Below are 21,668 nucleotides of genomic sequence, written 5' to 3'. Positions count from 1 at the left end.
AACCCGTCCTGAATGTGAAGGAGATCCCGGTCGTAAAGATTACCAGCCGGGCTGTGACAACCTCCTAGCCAGACCCCTGGAGAGCCTGTGGCCAGACCGCCTCCTCCAGCCAGCCGGCCGGGCTCCAGGCACAAGCTCTGCAGGCGCGCTCAGGTCCAGGTGCGAGTCCTCCGGCAACAGCAGCCCCGAACACGAGGTCTCCATGCAACCGCTGCAGGCCACGGTGAGGTGATGTCCCGGGACTGGCGTACCAGACGGCTCCGGGCCATGGGGCGGGCGGGGAAGCCTCCCCGGGAGGGAGCCTTTGCCTGCACGGCCTGGCTGGGCTCCTTTCTGCTCTCAGTAGACCGTTTCTCCTCCCACTGCGTTGGACAGTTGAAAATGCCCAGGAGCAACTGCTCGCTGGGGGCTCCTGCCTGGAATCGTGGCTACTCAGCAGGCTGAGATGCAAGGACTATGGTCCCCAGCCAGCCTGGACAGGAAACTGTGGGGCAATTTTATGCCCAACTAAAAATGCTAAAAAGCTGGCAGTGGGGCTGTGGCTCAAGGAGTAGAGCGCTAACCTCGAGCACAAAAGCCTAGGGTCAGAGTATAAGCCTCTGGACTGGCACCCCACAAAAAAGTGTCTAAGAGTAAACTTCAAGTAAAATACATTTTCTCAGGCTGGGACGGTGGCTTAGTGGTAGAGTGCTTGCCTAGCGTGCGTGAAGCCCTGGGTTCGATTCCTCAGTACCACACACACACAGAGAAAAAGCTGGAAGTGGAGCTGTGGCTCAAGCGATAGAATACAAGCCTTGAGCAGCAAAGCTCAGGGATAGTGCCCAGGCCCTGAGTTCAAGCCCCAGGACTGACACACACACACACACACACACACACACACACACACACACACACACAAATAAAAAAAGGAAGAAAGAAAAATATTTCCTCACCATTTCAACCACTCGCACACACAGACTCTATGCAGAACACCAAGACTGTCAGGTCTAAGAAAACTTCATCACCCCACCCACCCCACAGCTGTCTAAGAAACACCCCAACTGCTCAATATACAGCTGTCCTAGCATGTTCCTTTCAGCCCTAGACACGAGGCTGCTCCTCCACTCGATACTCATCTCCCTCCTGTTCATCTCAACCTCAAGAGGCCACGTCACTTCTCTCTCTCACAAGGTTTCCTGTGTCCCTCTTTCTATCTACTTTCTTCAGGAGACACTGTTTTGTTCATATCTTTTTTTTTTTTTTTTTGGTGCTAATACTGGGGCTTGAACTCAGGGCCTTGCGCTCCTGCTTGGTGTTTTCCATTCAAGACTGGCAGCCGACAACTTGGGCTACACCTACACTTCCAGCTTTTTGCTGGTTAGCGGGAGATAAGAGTACAGTCATCCCTCGCTGTATCGCGGTTCACTTATTGCGGCTTCATTGTATCATGGGTTGAAAACGTGTGTGTGTGTGTGTGTGTGTGTGTATTTCTGTATCACAGAGTTTTTGCTATATCATGGGGTTTGTAGTATATAGGTATTTATATACTTATGATTTGAATTTTTTGCCTGAAAATTTAAAACATAAAACCATTAACATGTGAATTCAAAGACATTAAAATCATTAAACTGAAATACAATACGTTATGCACGTATGCACTGCACACAGTGAAAATGCAGTGCGCCATTGCTGCGTGCGCCAATTTGCCAGCACGAGATGGTCCACGGCACGCTACTGGCAGATGGGATGGAAAGCAGCCAACCACAGGCCTGTGTTCTGCATCCTGGGCGCTGATTGGCTCAGTGATCTGTTTGCCCTCCCCAGCTGTGCCCCTGCATGCAGCATCCCTCCTCGTCCACTTCACATCCACGTCCCCTTGCTGTGCGCACTGTGGCTCTCCAGTGTTGAGTTTTTGGGAAATTTTCGTAAGAGTTTGAATTGATTTCAAGCCCTACGATGCTACCAGAAATGTTCTGGACCTTCTAAGGCTTCTGGCAGTGAACCCAAGCGCCAGGGGAGGATGCTTACCGTCAAAGGCAAGGTGGAACTTCTCATGTGAAGGGAAGGCAAAAGCAACGCAGCTGTACACTGCCATTATGGGAGCAATAAATCTACGGTGGACTCTACAAGGAAAGCTGAGGAGGCGTCCACAGCAATGCTGACTGTGAGCAAGACTTCGAGGAGGGTGATCGCTGCTCGCAGTCAGGCCATTGTGAGGATGGGGTCTGCACTGGCCCTGTGGATAAATGGCTGCCGGAAGAACTTTGTTCACAATGGTGGTGAGGATGAAGACGACAACGACGCAGAATCAGGAGTGCTTCTCCCACCAGATGAACCCCATTCCCTGCCGGCAAGGGCTGCTTTGACAAATTTCAAAGACACCCACCTTGTTTCCCTCACTCCACAATGCCCTCCCACTCTCAGCCGTTCTCCATCCAAAGTGGGAACCTCACCTCATCGCTTTGAGTAAGGAAATTTTAAACTCCTCCTTGAGGCCTTCCCTTCTTTCAAGAGTTAATGTGTGTGTGTGTGTGTGTGTGTGTGTGTGTGTGTGTGTGTGTGTTGTGGGGAGGGGGGTACTAGGGTCTGAAGTCAGGGCCTCATGCTTTTGCTTGATGTGTCTACTCAAAACTGGTGAGCCACAACTCCACTTCTGGCCTTCCTGATGAAATGGAAATAAGAGTCTCTTGGGTTTGTCGGCTTGGGCTGGCTTCATCTGATCCTCCTCAGACCTCAGTCTCTGGAGTAGCGAGGGTTATAGGCACGAGACACCAGTGTTTGGCATCTCCTACTTCTTAGTAACATCCCCTGCCCTGCACCATTCAATGCCCGGGGAAGCCAGCAGCACTGAAACACTTCCTGTGGCTGTTGTTTGTCATTTAGGGGCTTCAGTTACTCGTGCCCACTCTCTTCTAGCTCTTTTTTTCCTGCTTCACTCCCTGGCCTCACTTTCTGAGACTCCACCTCAGACAGCCTCCATGCGACCCCTCCTCACCTTGGACTGGGTCGTATGTAGCAAGCAGTCCCTTGCTGGGGTCATTCGTGTTCCAGAGTTTTCTGTGTCTCCTTCCCACCACACTGTGAGCTATTTCATAGAACAGACCATTTTCTGAAAGAATTTGATTTAGCCACTAAGTGAATGTCCACTTAACTCAGTGTCTGTATCTTTCAAAAGTCAGAAAAGGGCATTTATTCTTCTTTGAAACTAGGACCATTTGGGACAAAATGAATTGCAAGAAGAATACAGATGGTAACCAAGAGCTTCCCTCGGTGGCCCGGCTAACTTCAGCACACCCCGCCACGGCGGCTCCTTCCTCCTCGCCTCTCAGCCTCACATCCGGGCGCCCTGGCTCACTCCCTTTCGTTGCGCTCAGTGACCACACGCAGAGCCACCAGACAGCACCCAGGGACCACACCCAGCACAAGTCTATGCTGCTGATAAACGAAAAACAACTCCTGAAGGCTGAAATTCTACCAAGTTCAAATGCTTTAAAATGGTTTTTTGTCTATTGTGTTTCTTTGTCTTTTCTTTTTTTGGTACTGGGAATCAAACCCAGGACATTGGCACTTGCTAGGCAGCCACTTTGCCCCTGAACTACATCTCAACTCTTTACAATGGTTTTGATTTCTGCCTAGAAGATGTCCAGAAAAACAAAAAGATTTTTAAATGATTATCGCTTTCGAACAAGAGGGCAAATAATAGATCTCAAATTGGTCTTTGATGGAGAAGAAAAAAAATCACAACAAATCTATTTTGAGATGATAGCTCTAAACTTTGCATTCCTCCAGTCTCTCCTCGACTCTGAAGATAGAGATCTGCCTGACCTCCATTCCTGTGGGTCAGATCTGGCCATGCTTTCCACACAGTGACTTTCACTTCTAAACCCTGTAAAATCTGTGAAGCCAAGGTTCAGAAAGCCTCTGTATTTTATAAGATTGTACGGATTAATCTTGAGTCTGTCCAGTAGCAAAGCTGACACAGGATCTTTCAGTAATCGAAACTTGGGAATATGAACAGGCCTCAGGGAAACAGTGAAAGAAGTGGCGAGCAGGAGCAAGCTAATGGCGCACGATGGTGGGCTGGGAGGTCAGTCTGTTGCTTCGTTTGCAAATCACTCCTATGGATGTGTGTGAGTGGAAGTTGCCACGCCCACAGTGTGTTTCTGGCTTTACAAAACTAGACCAATGACAATGACAATGAAACCTGAGCTTCTCCTTTCTTTCCTTTCCTTTTTTCCGACAGTTTTTCTAGGGCACAAACTCTGCCTGGTTCTAGCTCATTTTAGCTCATTTGTTTACTTGTACTTTGCAGTCTGTGCTTTGGTTTCATCCACATAAACCTTTCTGTGAGGCCCAACAGCTGCTTCCGGGCAGCTATAAGAGTTTCGGTTCTCAACCCAGATGCCCCTCCGTAGACGAATGGATCAGGAAAATGTGGTACATATACACAATGGAATTTTATGCCTCCATCAGAAAGAATGGCATTGCCCCATTTGTAAGGAAATGGAAGGACTTGCAAAAAATTATACTAAGTGAAGTGAGCCAGACCCAAAGAAACATGGACTCTATGGTCTCCCTTATTGGGAATAATTAGCACAGGTTTAGGCAAGTCACAGCAGAGGATCACAAGAGCCCAATAGCTATACCATTATGATCACATAAGATGATGCTAAGTGAAATGAACTCCATTTTATGGAAATGATTGTTTTGTTTTTTGTGTTTTTTTTGGCCAGTCCTGGGCCTTGGACTCAGGGCCTGAGCACCATCGAAATGATTGTTATATCACAGTTGTAACTACTTTCAACATCCCATGTGAATCTGTAGCTTCTACTATTGATGATGTTCTTGTATCACCTTCCTGTGATTGTATCTACACTATCTCTGTAATCTTATCTGAGTATATTGGAAACCGTGTATACTGGTATTGGAACTAGGAAATTGAAAGGGAATACCAAAGTTGAGAGACACAGGGTTAAAAAAGACAAACAACTACAAAAGCAATACTTGCAAAACTGTTTGGTGTAAGTGAACTGAACACCTGGGGGGGGGGAAGGGAAAGGGGGAGGGGGGAGGGGGGTATGAGGGACAAGGTAACCAACAGTACAAGAAATGTATCCAGTGGGTAACGTATGAAACTGTAACCTCTCTGTACATCAGTTTGATAATAATAACTTAAAAAAAAAAAAGAGTTTGGGTTCTGATGTCTGAGCTGCTGAGAGATGACAGGCAAGCTCTGGGGAAGCTCATGGGAAGCACTTCCGTGCCCGTATGAGGAACTGGCAGTGAGCCGCAGCCGGGTAGACTGCATGCTTCCCTACCAGGGCATCGCGATCAATGGGTCTGTGTCCCTTGTGAGAATACCACGTGGTCTCTCCTTCCGCTAGCTGTGCTTGTGAAGAACAGTTGCCTTTCCAAATCAGTCACATCCCTATCCTTCTGCTCTCCGTGCTCCATACTGAGGGGAGAAATACACCCTCAGCAAACATCTACATGCAACGTGCCCTTCCTTTACCCATCACAGCAATGACCAGTGCAACCGAATGACGGATGACGAACGGCCCCATCTCTGCTGATGGAACGCAAGGGAAGCAGGCACTGTGTTTGTCTCCTGAGTCCTCAGGCCTATCAGGTACCTGGTACCGATCAGCACTTGCGTATTTAGTGAACGGATTGATTAGCACCAGCTCTGTGTGGCACTGCCACGGAGCCCATGCGAGACCTGAGGATGGGGCTGGCGATGGCTTCCTGAGAAGCCTTCGGGCTGCAGGGCTGGGAGAGGGGAGAGGGGCAGAAAGAAGAGTGGAGAACGTTGTAGTTGAAAACCCACAGGCCCAAGTGAGGACTAGCTGTTGAGAATGTCAAAAAGTGCAGCACATTGCTACTTGCTGCTTCTGGAAATCCCACCAGTGTTCCACACACTGACAACCTTAAAAATAGAAAGCTGTCAAGATTTATGGATGCTTTGAGGAAAATAACTCCGAGAAACAAGCATGCATTTATGTACCAATATATTTTTAAAGAGTGCCTGTCATTAAGTCTGTGCTAGTTTAACAACTGGTTTTGGCAGTATTTCTTGTGGAATAAACAGGCAATTTTCTCTACACTCACACAGCCAGTGCCACAGAAAGGCATACCTTGCACACGTCTGCACAAACAAAGAGCGTGGCTTACTTAGGTCTCTAAAGGTCCCTTTAGCACCGGCAGTCCTGATTTTTACATTGGAATTCTCTTTTTTTTTTCAGTTTAAGAGTCCTGGGTTATTGAAATTCCAGCTGACTATTGTTATATTCTCCTGTAGGTTAATTTTTATTTTTACCAAATGAAATATTTATGTATGTAACAAACAGTGCTTTGAATTTTTTAACAGAGTAGTTTAAGTACACATAGAATACATGTAAGCAATATTAAAATGCATATAGAAAAAAATACCCCCTTTTTTTTTCTCCTGCCTACACTGGCTTTGAACTGTGATCCTCAGATCTCAGCCTCCTGAGCAGCTAGAAGTACAGATGTGAGAAATTCAAACTATTGATTTCCATCTTTCTGTTTTCTCTGATTACATTCTAGACAATAGCTCATTTCCATGGTGTGTTTTCAGTTCTTTTCCTATTCTTGGACTATTGTTCTACTCTTGGAGGGCTAACTCAGCTAGACGGTGTGAACTTTCTATTCTCTATCTAATTTTATACTATTGTTTTGAGCTAACAATGTACATAAATCCAGTATTAAAATCCATGTATGAAAGTTAAGTGCATTTGCTTCATTATTTCAGTGTGCTTCATTTATTTCACTATACAATGTTATTTCTTAATGAAGTGGCCTGTTTCAGTTTAGCGTGTGATCTATTTGATTAGCTTCCTCTTCCACTCTCAAAAATGTTTGCTTGAGGTAATAAACTGATGGTTACACTAGTCTTTCTCTCTCTGTCCCTCTCTTGGAAGTACTGAGGTTTGAACTCAGGGCCTTACTCTTCATAGGAAATCACTCTATCACTTAAGTCACACCCTCACTCTTTTTGGCTTTCAGTAGTATTATTTTTGTGCGTGTGTCAGTCATGGGCTTGAACTAAGGGAGCTGTGGCTGGTCCTGAGCTTTTTGCTCAAGGGTAGTGCTCTACAAAATAAGCCACAGCTCCACTTCTGGCTTTTTTTGGTTTGGACAGTGGTGTGCTCGAATTCAGGGCCTGGGCACTAGTCCTGAGCTCTTTTTGCTCAAGGCTAGTACTCTACCACTTTGAGTCACAGCGTCACTTCCAGTTTTCTGGTGATTAACTGGAGACTCATAGACTTTCTTGCTTCGAACCGCAATCTTCAGCTCTCAGCTTCCTGAGTAGCTAGGATTACAGGTGAAAGACATCAGCGCCCAGCCACTTCTGGATTTGGGGTCGTCAATTGGAGATAAGAGTCTCATGAACTTTCCTGCCCAGGCTGGCTTTGAACCATGATCCTCAGATCTCAGCCTTCTGAGTAGCTAGGATGACAGGCGTACAGCAATTGGCACCCAACTCACACCCCATTTTTATTGACTGAGATGAAGATCTTGAAAACTTTGTGTGTGGTCTAGCAGTGAATCCTAATCTCGGCCTCTCCAGTAGCTGAGCCTCTGAGTGGCCAAGTCACCACACCTCACGATGGCTTCCTGTCGTACCTGGTTATGCCTACACTACCAGAAAATACTAAGTATATTAAGCACTTAGCATATACCAAATGTTACACTACATCTTTTTCATGTAGCACACAATCTATACAACAACCCTGGAGGGTAGAATATGTTATCATTATTTGACAAATTGGGGGAGTGAAGCCTTGTTTGAATAATTTCTCCAAAGTTTCATAGCTAGTGGGAAGTAAAGCTATGACCTGAACTTACAAAGTCTGTTTGCAGGGTTGCTACTCTTAATCATAATATAGGACATAGTCTCACAAATGTGTTTAGCCTCCTACTTGGGGAATATTATTTCTAACTTTATGTTACTGCTAATTCAGAGTCGCACTTTGAAGTTACACCTTTTAGGGCTCAAGATATGGCTCATGTGGTAGAGTGTCTATTTACCAAGCATCAGGCTCCCTTCATATTGCTAAAATAAAGACATAAAAGTTATGCATTTGAACTCTGTTTATAATAGCCAAGTGATAGAATCGAGCAAAGTGCACAACAATAAAGAAAAAAAATATATGTGAAGAAAAACAAAACCATGTCATTTGCAGGAAAATGGGTGCAAATAGAGGACATCTTACTGAGCTAGACAAGCCAAGATCAAAAAACAAAATATGGTATGTTTTCACTTATATATGGAAGCTAGACCTAGAAGACATACATACTCATGAACATATACATAAATAAATATACATAGCCATATACATAGTTACTTAGATGATTGAACAGAATGTGAACCATGTCAGGGGGCTAGACAGCAAAGAGGGGGAGGAGAGAATGGAAAGAGAAGACGTGTGCAAAACTGTGTAAGACATCATAAGTATAGGTGAGAGCGGCCCAGAAAATCTCAACAAAAGCTGACGCTGGCCACCTATTCGCACAATGTCTAGGTGCATCTTTAAGAACGATGCTGTAAGGACACGAAGAGCTGTGTTATTGACGGTAGGTGTGGGATGAAGGTACAATTCCAAGTTGAGGACAGCCGAAGGCTGCCAGGCATGAGAAGAGACGATGGGTTTTAAAGGATGCGATGAACTACACCCATCCCCTAACTTCTCTTTATGATCTTACACCCACCCTAGCTCCCTAGCCTCTCTTTATGATCTGCTCGCATCCCTTAGCTTTTCTTCTTCCTGAGTCCTAGAGACAAAGCTCAGTTCAGCCACCAGAATCAGAAACCTTGGCCATTGAGGACGCCATGTCGTGACGCAGGCCACAGCGTGTCAGCATTCCCTTCTAGAGCAATATTTGCATGTGAGTAATTTTGTTGACTTTCTCATTTCAGTAAGTCTTTAAAAATTCACACAAGGAGGAATCCAGACATTTTCCTAAAATGGTCCTTTCAACCCTTTTTATTTCCTACCAGGGAGTCCTCGGACCCTGACCTCATTTACTCCTTAGTCCTCATCTCTACCAATCCGTGCTGCTATTCATGCAGTAAGGACCAGACCCTGATTTTTTTCTAATTGAACAGATACACATTGAGGGCCTCATAAATGCGAAGAACCGGGCTAAGTGTAAGGGAAGGAAGGAAAGAAAGAAAAGTCACAGTATTTCCATGGCTCACGGCCTCCTGAAGGAAGATCAACACACAGCGGAGTTGAGTCATAGGCTTAAAAGCAGAATCAGAGCCTACGGGAGGGCAACAGCATGCTCAGGAGGGAACGTGTCCAGATTGTGTTTTGAAGTGTGAACAGGGCTTCCGGGGAGCGGGAGTTGTCTCCTACTGTGAGCAGCCGCGGAACACCGCCTCCTGTTCAGCCTCTTTCAGATTGAATGGTTGTTATGATGTCCTATTTTTGTATCTCCTTCTTGATGTCATGTGACTTTAAAAATTTATCTTTATTTCCCCAATGCTTTCTTTCGTACGCACTACACAGTGTGCTAACTAAATCAATAGTAGTAATTACAGAATGAGGACTAATTCCTGATCATATGAACAAATCAAAAATTCATATGAAGAGAGGTTGTAAGGTAGTTGAAAAATTATTCCAGGTATGATTAAAAAAAAACTGTAGATGAAAAGAAATGCATATGGAAGCAAAAAGAGGACTTGGCTTACTTGGGAGGCTAAATTGTTGGAATCACAGTCTGAGGCAAGCCCAAGCAGAAAGATGTTTATAAGATCCCTTTTCAACGAAGAAGCGTGCTGGTTATCCTAGGAACTAGGTAACCCTCACATAGGTAGATTACAACCAGGTTCGAGCCCCAGCAGGAAGCAAGACCTGATGTGAAAACATCCAGCAAAAATCAAGGATAGAGGCAAGGCTTGATAGTAACGAGGTATCCTTAGCAAGCTCAAGGCTCTGAGTTCAAACCTAAGTACTGCCAAGAAAGGAATGAAGAGAGGAAGGGAAAAAGGAAGGATGGAAGGAAGAGGAGGGAGGGGGAGAATGGAGGGAAGGAGAGGGGAGGGAGGGAAGGAGGGAGGAAGGAAGGAAGGAAGAGGAGGGAGGAGAGGAGAGGGAAGGAGAGAGGGGGGAAGGAGAGAGGGAGGGAGGGAGGAAAGAAGGAAGGAAGGAAGGAAGGAAGGAAGGAAGGAAGGAAGGAAGGAAGGAAGAAAGGAAGGAAGGGTGCAGGATTGAGGGGCTGGACTTGCAAATGCTATGTGAGATTGCAGGAGAATGGCGTCTGCGCCCAGCTCTCTGTGTGAGCTCCTATTGTAGCTCCTTTTCCTGACTAGGGGACTAATGGAAAGATGTCAGGGATGAATGAAAATTCTTATTTGCTAGGTTATTTCATTACCTGGAATGGCTTTCCACAGATTCTGATAATAGGGATGGCATTAAGAAAGTGGGGAAGATTTGAAGAGATTATTTCCAAAAGTGCTTTCCTTCATTCTTCTTTCTGATCTGTAAACAGGGCAGTGAGGGCCAGACTCTGTCTTATATAGCAAACAAACACTTTATTTTTAATTTGAGGGAAATTTGAAGTTGCTGGCTTCAATATTTAACTTTAAAGATTGGATTTGTAACTTACACTTGCTCTGGGGAAAAAAAATATCAACACACCCTGGAAAGAAGACAACTGATTAATCATTATCACTTGCTTTTGACTTGAAAATCACACGGCACATTTACAGAATCAAGCGCGGAAAGAGGCCAGGCATGCGAGTGCGTGTCTATAATCCCATCTACATTGGAGGCAGAGATTGAGAAGATCAGAGTTTGAGGCTAGTCTGAGCAAAAAAGTAAAACCCCATCTCAACCAATAAACTGGATACGGTGATTATACTTGCAATCTCAGCTAAGTGGAAAGCACAGGTAGGAGAACTGTGGTCTGAGGCTAGCCTAGGGCAAAAATGTGAGCCCCAATCTGAAAAGAATTAAATCAAAGATGGATTAGGGGACTAGTAGCATGACTGCTATTAAGTGTGAGGTCCTGAGTTCAAATCTAATATGGCCCCCCTCAACAAATAAAGGTAGGAAGAAATCTGAGAGAATGGTGGTGTCTATCCACAATCTCAACCATTCAGGAAGTGGGATTTTTAAAATCCTGGCCTAAAATTAGCCTGGGCAAAAAGCACAAGAATCAATTAAAAAAAACAACTAAATGTAAAAGAAGTAGTAATTTGTGTCTCAGTGGTGGGGCATTTTGCCTAGCATGTATGAGCCCTGAGTTCAAAACCCAGGACAAGAAAAAAGAAAAGAATAGAAAGAACTAACAGGAGCATTCTCCTTTTCCATACTTGTATACCCCTAAATCAATGAGCGTCTAGAAAAACCTTTATCTTTAAGATGACTCTCACATTCACTATTTAATGACACCATAACCCCGGCCCGCAGAATAAGTCGTATTTCAAATAGATGTTCTCCCTCTGATAACAACATTGTCTTCAGAGTTCAATGAGATTGTTTGCATCTTGCATGTCCCCAAAGATGTATTCCAAGTCCTGGTCTCCAGTCTATAGAACTACTGGGAGTTTAAGAGGAGGAGCAGCCCGGAGGAAGGAGGTTAGGTCCTTGGAGATGTGCCCTTGAAGGAGACTTTGGGACCCCTGTTCCTTCTTGTCTCTCTTGCTATACTTCCCACCACCACTAGGTGAACTACGCCCCCTTCCCCTGAGGCGCCACCCACCCCAGGCCTAAGCAACAGAGCAAGAGATTGTGGATGAAAGCCTCTGAACTATGAGCCCTTCTTGTCAATTATCGGAGATATTTTGTCACAATATCAGAAAGCTGTTTGACATATACAAAAGATTATTATAGGAAAGTGTTTGAGTGCCAGAAAAAAAAAAAAAAGACTTTGTCTGCCTTCTATTACCTGCTAAAGGCCTAGAGGACTGGGTGGGTCTTCAATAAGTGAGTAGCTTTGAAAGAGTTTTGTTATTTTTTAAAACAAAAACTCCTGCCAATGCCTCATTTACTAGTGCATTTTCTTGTGCCCTCTGCTCTGCGGGCTGTCCCTATACTTCCTATCTGTGGCTTTCATTCCTGTTGTTGCGATTACAGTACTGTCTGTATGTTCTGGAAAACATCCAATCGCACACAGAACAGACTATATAAAAATGACTAAATCAGCTGGCTACATGTCTACAGAAAGGAGCTTTAAAAATAAGCCCATGTTAGTTTTATTTCTGAAGAAACACAAAAGGGTTATCCCACACTTAATTACCATTCTCCCGCAGTGTGCTTCGGCTCACCACCTCTGCTCACATCTGTTGGTCTTGAAAGTCTACGAGCAACTTGGGAGCGAGGACCCTGCCGATCATTGTACATTCCGGCCACCTGACACATGTCAGTTCATCGTGTCACATCTTCTGAGACACATCTTCATTAATCTTTAAGACGCCACAAATTACCCAACACACAGTTGATTCAATTCAGCTTTACATTGGAGGGGAAAAGAGGCATTGCATTCACAAATGATTCTTTAACTGACTTCAAGTCAGTTAAAAATTCTGAAATTATGGTTGAGTGCTGGTGGCTCATGCCTGTAATCCTGAGGTCTGAGGATGCCAGTTCAAAGCCACCCCAGGCAGAAAAGTCCAAGATACTCCTATTCCAATGAACCAGCAAAAAGCAGCAAAAAAGAACTGGAAGTGTGAGTCTTGTGGTAGAGTGCTAGCTTTGAGTGAAAACAAGAGCACAAGGCCCTGAGTTTAAGCCCTAGTACCTGCACAAAAAAACAATAACAAAAAAATTTAAAGCATTTACAAGCTACTCATAAATGGAGCGGACTCTGGTCTATTGCCAATATACAAGCATTTATCACCTGTGGTTCTGACTCAAATCACTCTGCTTTTCTGAGGCAATTTATAAGCCAAGTATCTGCTATTGATTGTTTCCTCATATTAAGCCCTCTGAATCCCCTTTTTGGTGCCGGTCTTGGGACTTGAACCCAGGGCCTGGGTTCTGTCTTCAACTTCTATGCTCAAGACTCTACCACAGCTCCACTTCTAGCTTTTTTGGTAGTTAATTAGAGCTAAGAGTCACGTGGACTTTCCTGACCGGGCTAGCTTTGAGCCATGAGCCTCCAATCTCAGCTTCATGAGTGGCTAGGATTCTAGGTGTATGCCACCAGCACCTGGTGATATTAAATCCTTCTTTAAAACTTGCCCAGCTGTTGTTTTCTCCTGGGTTTTCATTTACCTGGCCCTGGGGGGCGCTCTCTGCCCTTGCCTCTTCCCTTGGTCTTCTCTACCTGGTTCTCACCCTATCACTCGGAGGGTGGTACTTTTATAAACACCCAAGCCCAGCAAACCTGTTAGGAATTACCAGTGAGACCTTTTATTGTCCTGAAATAATACCCGAAATACCTGCTAGGCCTTTGACAGGTGTTGTGTGTTGTACAGAGAGAGACTGAACTCTAGTCCTTTTGCACACGTCAGTGTACTCTTTAAAATTGAAAACTGAGGAAAAGCAGGCCCTGGAAACTCTCACCTCCAAGAATTTATGACAACAAAGATAACATTCAACCCTCCATCTTGGGAGAGCCCAGGTGACCCCTCCCACTCAGAAATCTGAATTCTGTGCTTTGTCTGCAAGTCAAGCTTAGTTGTGGCTCTTTCCCCACAATTTCAGATACCTTCAGCTACACATTTGCTTCTCACTATAAGCTACCTGAAGACAGCAGGAATTCAAGCCCTTCTGTGACTTTAGCAAGTTTATAGTTATTAACCACGGCTGCCCATTATTACTGTTTCTAGGCCAACAGCATGAAAGGAGTGGTTTTAACAACAACAACAAAACCCTTTATATTGTTGTTTTCTTCCCACAGAAAGCATTAAAGTTGCGGCTAATTCAGGTACCATTCTTAATCGCTGTGGACTTGTATCTCTTTCCCCCACTGTATTCTATTAATTTCTTGTTCTAATTCTGCTCCTTTTACTTTCCAGTCTTCATTCCAAACTTCCTTTTGTTCATTAGAACAAAAATTTACCAGGCCCTGTTGTCTCACATCCATAACCTTGGCTACTCAGGAAGCCGAGATAGTGGTTCGAAGCCAGTCAATGCAGGAAAATCTATGAGACACCTTTTTCTTTTTTTCGGTTGTGGGGCATGAACTCAGGGCCTGGGCACTGTCCCTGAGTGATTTTTTTTTTTAATCAAGGTTAGCTTTCTACCACGTGGAGTCACAGCACTGTTTGCAGTTTCCTGGTGGTTAGTTGGAGATAAGAGTCTCATGGACTTCCCTGCCTGGGAAGGTTTTGAACCACAGTTCTCAGATCTCAGCCTCTTGAGCAGCTTGGATGAGAGGCGTGAGCCACCAGCACCGGCTCTATGAGACTCTCATCTCTACTTAACCCGCAGAAAACTGGAAGGGGAGGTGTGTCTCGAATGTCACCGTGCCAGCTCTGAGTGAAGAAGCCCCAGAACCAGTGTGAAAATAAATAAATAAAAATTCCTAACTTGCCTCTTCTAAATCTATGTGAGGTAAAAAGAAAGTGGTAATGTAGTTTAAAAAGTTAAGTAGTAGCGAGCGCCACTATGTCATCCCAGCTACTTGGGAGGCAGAAATAGGAGAATCCTGGGTTCTAGACCATCCTGGACAAAGCCAGCTTATCTCAAAAGCAGAGTAAAAATAACAAGACTAGGGGTGCGGCTTGAGTGGCCAAGCGCTTGCTCAGCAATCACAAGGCTCTTGGGTCATCCCCAGGAAACACGTACATTTGTACACACATGCGTTTACACACACATACACACACACAAACACATATGTATATGTATGCACTCACCATGGGTTTTGATATCTGTGGGTTAACTTATCAACAGCAGCAAGACTTAGTTCTCCATGCTGTAGGAAGAAAAAAAAATACAATATACCATCACACCTATGCAAACAGGCACCAATAAGCTAAAGGTCTATTTTCCTAGTCAAGAAGAAAGTCAGGTTGGGAAGTAAAATAGGAAATGCTAAATTCAGTTGTGTGAAAATCAGGAGAAATGGCGTGTCATGTTTCCTGATCTGAAAGACTAAGCCCAAGGGACGAAATAGAGATGAGCGGATGAGTTCCGCTTTGAGGACAAGCTGAGAGCCGCGTGGGACTCGTCCGTCTTGCCTTAGCGATTTCCTGTCCTATGACTACGAATAAGCAGCCCTTCTGAATTACTCTTCACTATTTGCATGAACAGCCTAGCACACTCGACTTTCCCTTTATCTTCTAGAAATGCAATGGCAGCATCACAGGAAAGAGCTGGACGGAGACGCCTGTGTAAAGTGCACATCAGCAAAAGCCCTTCAGAAAGCAGAGTGGTGGCAAGCTTAGGACCAATTCCCACATCCGAGCTAGCTCCCACGCGCTCAGCGTGCACTGCGAGGACCTGTGATCGCTGGGAAACAAGGGCTTGGTTCTGCCATTGTTTCTAGGTTTTCCATCCTAGAGTTGGGAAACCAAGACATGAATTATCAAAACGTATTTAAGTTTGCAATTAATTTTTTACTTATATTGAATCTGGTACCAACTTCATAGCATCTCAGCAAGCAATGAGCTAGGATGGCGATTTTAGCATAAGTAAATGACCTAGTGCCATTTTTATATTTTCTTCATATCTATTTATTTACTTACTTACTTGAACTCAGGGCCTTCTATTCTTACTTAGCTTTTTCACTCAAAACTGTTGCTTTACCACTTCTGGCTTTCTGCTGGGTCACTAGAGATAATAGTTTTATGGACTTTCCTACTCAGGCTGGCTTTGAACTGCAATCCTCAGACCTCAGCCTCCTGAGTAGCTAGGATGACAGGCGTAATTACTGGTGGGTGTCTAGTTCCATTTTTATGATCTGCCCTTTCCCCACTTCTTTCCTCCCAAACTCTGGCTTGAGAAAATGCCTTTGCTTGTTGGCTGCTGCAGAGAGGGTTGTGATCTGTTTCACTATGTCACTTGCTCAAAGATAAAACCCAGCAACTTTGACCGCTGCCCTGTCCACACACAACATGAGTGACCAAAGAAAGGGGGTAAGACGCCCCAGCATCGCACAGCACGTGTGGAAGTGTTGATCTGAATATTTCAAAAGCTCATGGAATTGCTTCATTTTAAAATTGATTCCTGACATATATCATTGCCTGAAAATGGATTTTATTTATTAAGCTCTCCTGGAGCTTTTGCTCAAGGCTACTGCAAACACACACACACACACACACACACACACACACACACACACACTTTTTAAATAGGAAGATCTCTTGCTCTAGGCTGGCCTAGGCCAAAAGTGACACCCTATCTGATAACTAATCAGAGCTTAAAGGGCTGGAGGGCAGGCTACGTGATAAAACACTCGCCTAGCAATCGTGAAGCCCCAAGGTCAAGCCCCAGTACTGTAAAAATAAAAAAAATAAAGAAAGATTCAGAATGTGGTTCAAGTGGGAGACAGCCTCCAAGTCCAATCCTCAGAACCATCAAAAACTAAATAAAAAATAAATTTAACACCTTCATAAAAACTATTCAGTTGTATTTTATAGAAATCAATGAGAATCTTTTGCATTTACTTTAGCTATTTATTACTGGCAAAAATAATTATAGCTTCCACTTGGATATTTACTCCAAAACCATATTTAAATAAGCCTAGACTTTAACAAAAGGGGACCACTCACTAATTACGTTCAGACACAATGTCTTTCTTTTTTTCTTTTTCGCCACTCCTGGGGCTTGGAGTCAGGGCCTGAGCACTGTCCCTGGCTTCTGTTTACTCAAGGCTAGCACTCTGCCACTTGAGCCACAGCGCTACTTTGGCTTTTTTTCTATATATGTGGTGCTGAGGAATGGAACCCAGGGCTTCATGTATACGAGACAAGCACTTTACCACTAGGCCACATTCCCAGCCCCAGACACAATTTCTAAGTGAGAGAAATCTGTTAAATTGGAATTAAGTTAATGCAGACATTTGGGACTCATCTAGTCAAAAACTGAACCTGTCATTTACAACTTTCCGTTTGAATCTCCATCCACCTCCGGTGGAGTTCTGACGTGTTTAGGGGGGCTGGCTGCTGGAATGGACCCCGAGCCCTCTTCTTTCTTATGATACTCCATGTGCTTTTGCTAGACTTTCCTTCCCAGAAAGGACCATTTTTCCATCCCATAATGATGAGTTTCTCCTGAGCAGTGACTATAGCAGCCGTGTATTTGGAGAATGTGGGTCCACTAGGGTTTCCTTGTCCCATGGTCTCCCGGAAACACAGAGCTCTTAGTCCTAAACATTCGAGTGGAAAAGTGCCCCAGACTACCTTTTCTCATGCTAATGTATTTTTTTCGCTACTTGCCTCAATTTACAAAATATTAATGTTAACCCCGTAGTGCCTTTCTCCTCACAGGCAGTGGGAAGCACTGGCATTTTGGAGGCTAGGTCACGCAAATGCATTCCACTGCCTATTGTAGACCTGAGCCATTGAGGGGAGACCAAGCATAAAGGCCTTTCTATGAATGGAGCATTTGAAGTATTCATTTTATATTCAGAGCATGGGTAGAGACAAAACAATTCTTTCTGAGAAATGCCAGTGTTTAAAGTCTTCGTCCTGTGATGCATTTTTCTCCCTTGTGAAAAAAATCCAAACCCTTCACTTTGTGCCATGTTAGAGACTGAGTTCCAACATGAATGATATCCTGCTCCACTTTTTTTTTTTTTTTTGCCAGTCTTGGGGCTTGGACTCAGGGCCTGAGCACTGTCCCTGGCTTCTTTTTGCTCAAGGCTAGCACTCTGCCACTTGAGCCACAGCGCCACTTCTGGCCGTTTTCTGTATATGTGATGCTGGGGAATTGAACCGAGGGCTTCATGTATGAGAGGCAAGCTCTCTTGCCACTAGACCATATCCCCAGCCCCCTGCTCCACTTTTGACTTCAGTGTTTTTAAATAAGCTGAACTCATTCACTCACTTTCAGCAAAGAGATGAAACCTGGGCTTTGGGCTGGTTAACTACAGTTGCAGCATCTCTGCTCTCTCTCTGTGGAGTATTCAAATAATCACCGACGTGCTCGATTATGTTTCCAGAAAGCTTAAAGAAAAAGATTTATGCATCTACACAGGGGAGGGTTGCAATGGTAGCATTCCTCTGAACTACTGATTTACAGTTTAACAAAAATGGATAGTAGGAAGCTGAAAATGTTTTGTCAGAGGGGGGTGAAGCGGTGGGGGACAGATGACTGGAGAGAGAAAGCACGGGTAAATACATGATATTCATTGTACACACGTGAAAATGGAACCACAGAATTTGAGGGGTGGGTGGGGTTGGAAGGGAGAATGATAGAAGGGTGAAAGTGATCAAGATGCATTGCACTCATACACTGATGTGTTGAAACCCCCTTTTTACTACTTCTTAAAGATAATAATAAAAAGGAAAACCGTGTAATGACAAACAGCCTAAGAGAGTAGGAGTGACAGTTGATTATTATTAGAGAAATCAAAAGAAAAACCTATCAATTAAAGAAAAAAAAACACCGAAGTCCACTTAGTAAGAGACTATGAAATGAGAGATCTAAGGACCATGGTTCCAAGCCAGGCAGGGTAGAAAAATCCATGAGACTCTTATCTCTAAATACCAAAAGAAAAATCTGGAAGTGGAACTGTGGCTCAAGAGCCAGTCTTGAATGAAAAAGCCAAGTGAGAATGCATGACCTTGTGTTCAAGCCGTAATAATGGTACACACACACACACACACACACACACACGATCTTACACAAGTAGGAAAATATACCATGCAGACATTGCTATTGTCCCATTATTGAGCCTTATTTTCTCCAATCCTATGCTCAGTGCTTTCCGCACACAGCTGTGTTTAGCATTGCTCTCAGAGATTACTATGGTCTCTTGGTAGATAGAATTGTGTAATGCCTGGGATTCTCAACCCCTGGTCACACACTTTCTCCCAGATTGCCGACCCTGAACCAGCCTAGCTGCTACTCTGAAGGACTTTTGTAGCTGTAATGAAGACTCAACTTTAAGAAAGGGAGATTCTCAATCCGGTGAGCTCTTGAAAGACTCTGGACCCTTTTAAGCAAAGGGCTATAGAGCAGGGGAGTAGCTTGGTACGAAGGGGACTGCCATTGGTGGCTATAAAGGTCAAGAGATAGTATGGTAAGAAGCTTAGGGGACTCTAGGGGTCAAAGAATGATGCAGGCTAATAGCTATTCCTACAACCACAAAAAGCTGAAATCTACCCTGAGTGTGGAAGAGGCCGCAAACCTCAGATGACATCACTGCCACAGGAACACCTTGATGTCAGCTTTAGAGAGCTGAGAAGACAACCTGCATCCCCGAGCTTCCGACCCACCTGCTTGCTCGCCGAACCGATAGAGCTGCTGTACATTGCTGAATGTAAGCCAGGGATGGTGGTTCCCTTCTACAATGCTAGCTACTCGTAAGGCTGAGACCTGGAAGATGACAATTCAAAGGCATCCTGGGTAGAAAACACTGAGAGTCTATCTATCCAATTTATCAGCAAAATGCCAGACTAGACGCATGCTTCATATGGTAGTGAGGTATGAAGGACCGAGTTCAAGCCAGGGTAACCAGTACATGCACACGCATGTGCGCACACACACACACACACACTATTTTTGCTCACATATAAATTAATCTCTTTGCAAAAAGTGCATGGGAATAAACGTGAGCTCCATTTCCATCCTTCATTTCTGGATTGTCATCTTCCCTGGGCTCGGCAGTTGGAGGTGGAAAGAGATGGAATGAGTGGCTTGTGTCAGCAGAGTCAAATTAAACCAGTCTCAGGCCTAAGCTGCTCAAATCACATTTGGAACGTGGCGTGGGCTCACCCAACACTACTGCAGACAAAGCCATTCTGAAACTGTCAGCAACAAAAACGAAGAAACGGCCCGAGAGTTCCTCCCCAGCACGAGGAGCCCCCCGGGGCCTCCTGGGGCCCATGTTTGTCCTGCTGTTTCTCTTTCCTGGGTGCCCAGCCCCAGCCGCAGGGCCACACAGACCCTCAGAGCTCAATGAGTGCGTTCTTGTGAAGGTGCCTGGGTTTCTAAAACTCAACACTGAGGGCTGGGAATATGGCCCAGTGGCAAGAGCGCTTGCCTCAAATACATGAAGCCCTGGGTTCGATTCCCCAGCACCACATATACAGAAAATGGCCAGAAGTGGCGCTGTGGCTCAAGTGGCAGAGTGCTAGCCTTGAGCAAAAAGAAGCCAGGGACAGTGCTCAGGCCCTGAGTTCAGTCCCCAGGATGGCAAAAAAAAAAAAAAAAAAAAAAAAAACACCAAAACTAAGAAACCTCAATACTGAGAAAAGAGGTTTTTCTGTTTTTTTTTTCTTTCTGTATTCTGTGCATTTTTGTCAATCTAGTTAAAATACTCTGAGCGTGCTGTATATGAATAATAATAATTATCTATGTAAATGTATCACACTTTAAACATTTTCCCTACCTTAGAAAGACAAGATCAATGCTAGATGTGGAAAACAGATGTCCTGTATTTTATCCACCTGTGCTTCTGTTATGAGATCATGCACAAAATTTCAGAATTCATTAAGAATACATGTTAAAAAGCCAGGCTAGGAGAAGTGGAGCTGTGGCTCAAGTAGTAGAGCTCTAGCCTTGAATGAAAAAAAAAATTCAGGGACAATGAGTTCAAGCCCCAGGACCAACACATACTCTATCAAAAAGCTGGGTTATGGAGTCATATTACAAGTTAATAGAACGTATTCTAAGTTAATGAATTTGTCTTAACGTTCTGTGTTCTCTATTATTATAAAATAATATTTGTTGAAAATCTAAGGCATAAAGCTAATTACTAACTTTAAGAAGCTTGACTACTTTTCAAAAAGTGTTTACCTTAAAAAAAAAAAACCAACCTGGTATTTAGAGCTTGCTACTTGTGTGGTTGGTACTCGACCACTTGGGCCACATCTCCAGCTCATTTTTCTTTTTGCTGGTTATTTTGGAGATCAAGTCTCTCTGTTTCTATTAAGGCTAGGTTAGCCTTGAACCATGATCCTCCAGAACTTAGCTGACAGCCAACTGTTGTTTATAGTCGATACACATTCAAGATATGTGTCAGATCCTACAGAAGTTAAATTTGGGGGTACTTTAAGTTTTCTTTACAAAGGGATAACATCTCTCACTGGGCTTTACATGACATTGAACCTCGTTCTTTTTTTTCCTTCCAACATTTCTACATTCTAATGAACAATGCATAGCATGTATTTGCTTTCCTGGTCGTCAGTGGTTGCCAATGAAGTCGCGTCAAATAGGGGAGAACACATGGAGCTTACTGGAGAGGTGAGGTCATTCCGGGCTAAATGGCCGTCAGAAACTACCAAACATGTCCTCCTCGTTGATTATTTTAACCATCAATCATATGTAAATGTATTTTAACTGGCACATAAAAACTTAACAGTTAAGCTGGGCACCCAAGGCTCAAACTTATAATCTCAGAATCTGAGAATCATGGTTCAAAGCCAACCCAGGCAGACAAATCCAAGAGACTCTTATCTCCAAATTACCTGCAAAAAGGCAGACGATGGAGATGTGGACCAAGTAATAAAACACTGTGAACAAAAATGTTGACCAAGAGTGCTAGTCCCCCCGCAACAAGAATATAGAACTTGCACATCATTTTGTGTCTGGTTGTACTGGGGT

General features: G+C 44.2%; 1 protein-coding gene across 1 annotated transcript in view; it reads right to left on the bottom strand.

Moving 5' to 3' along the window:
- The window catches only part of C16H4orf45 (chromosome 16 C4orf45 homolog), a 53,464-nt gene that overhangs the window by 10,535 nt on the left and 21,261 nt on the right, over positions 1-21,668 (bottom strand). Inside the window, exon 3 of the mRNA XM_048364215.1 lies at positions 14,813-14,871. Coding sequence (XP_048220172.1) covers positions 14,813-14,871 — 59 coding nt within the window. The remainder of the gene's footprint in view (positions 1-14,812; positions 14,872-21,668) is intronic.

The sequence above is a fragment of the Perognathus longimembris genome, chromosome 16, assembly GCF_023159225.1.
Source record: "Perognathus longimembris pacificus isolate PPM17 chromosome 16, ASM2315922v1, whole genome shotgun sequence".
NCBI lineage: Eukaryota > Metazoa > Chordata > Mammalia > Rodentia > Heteromyidae > Perognathus > Perognathus longimembris.
This window is presented reverse-complemented; position numbering and strand designations above follow the sequence as displayed.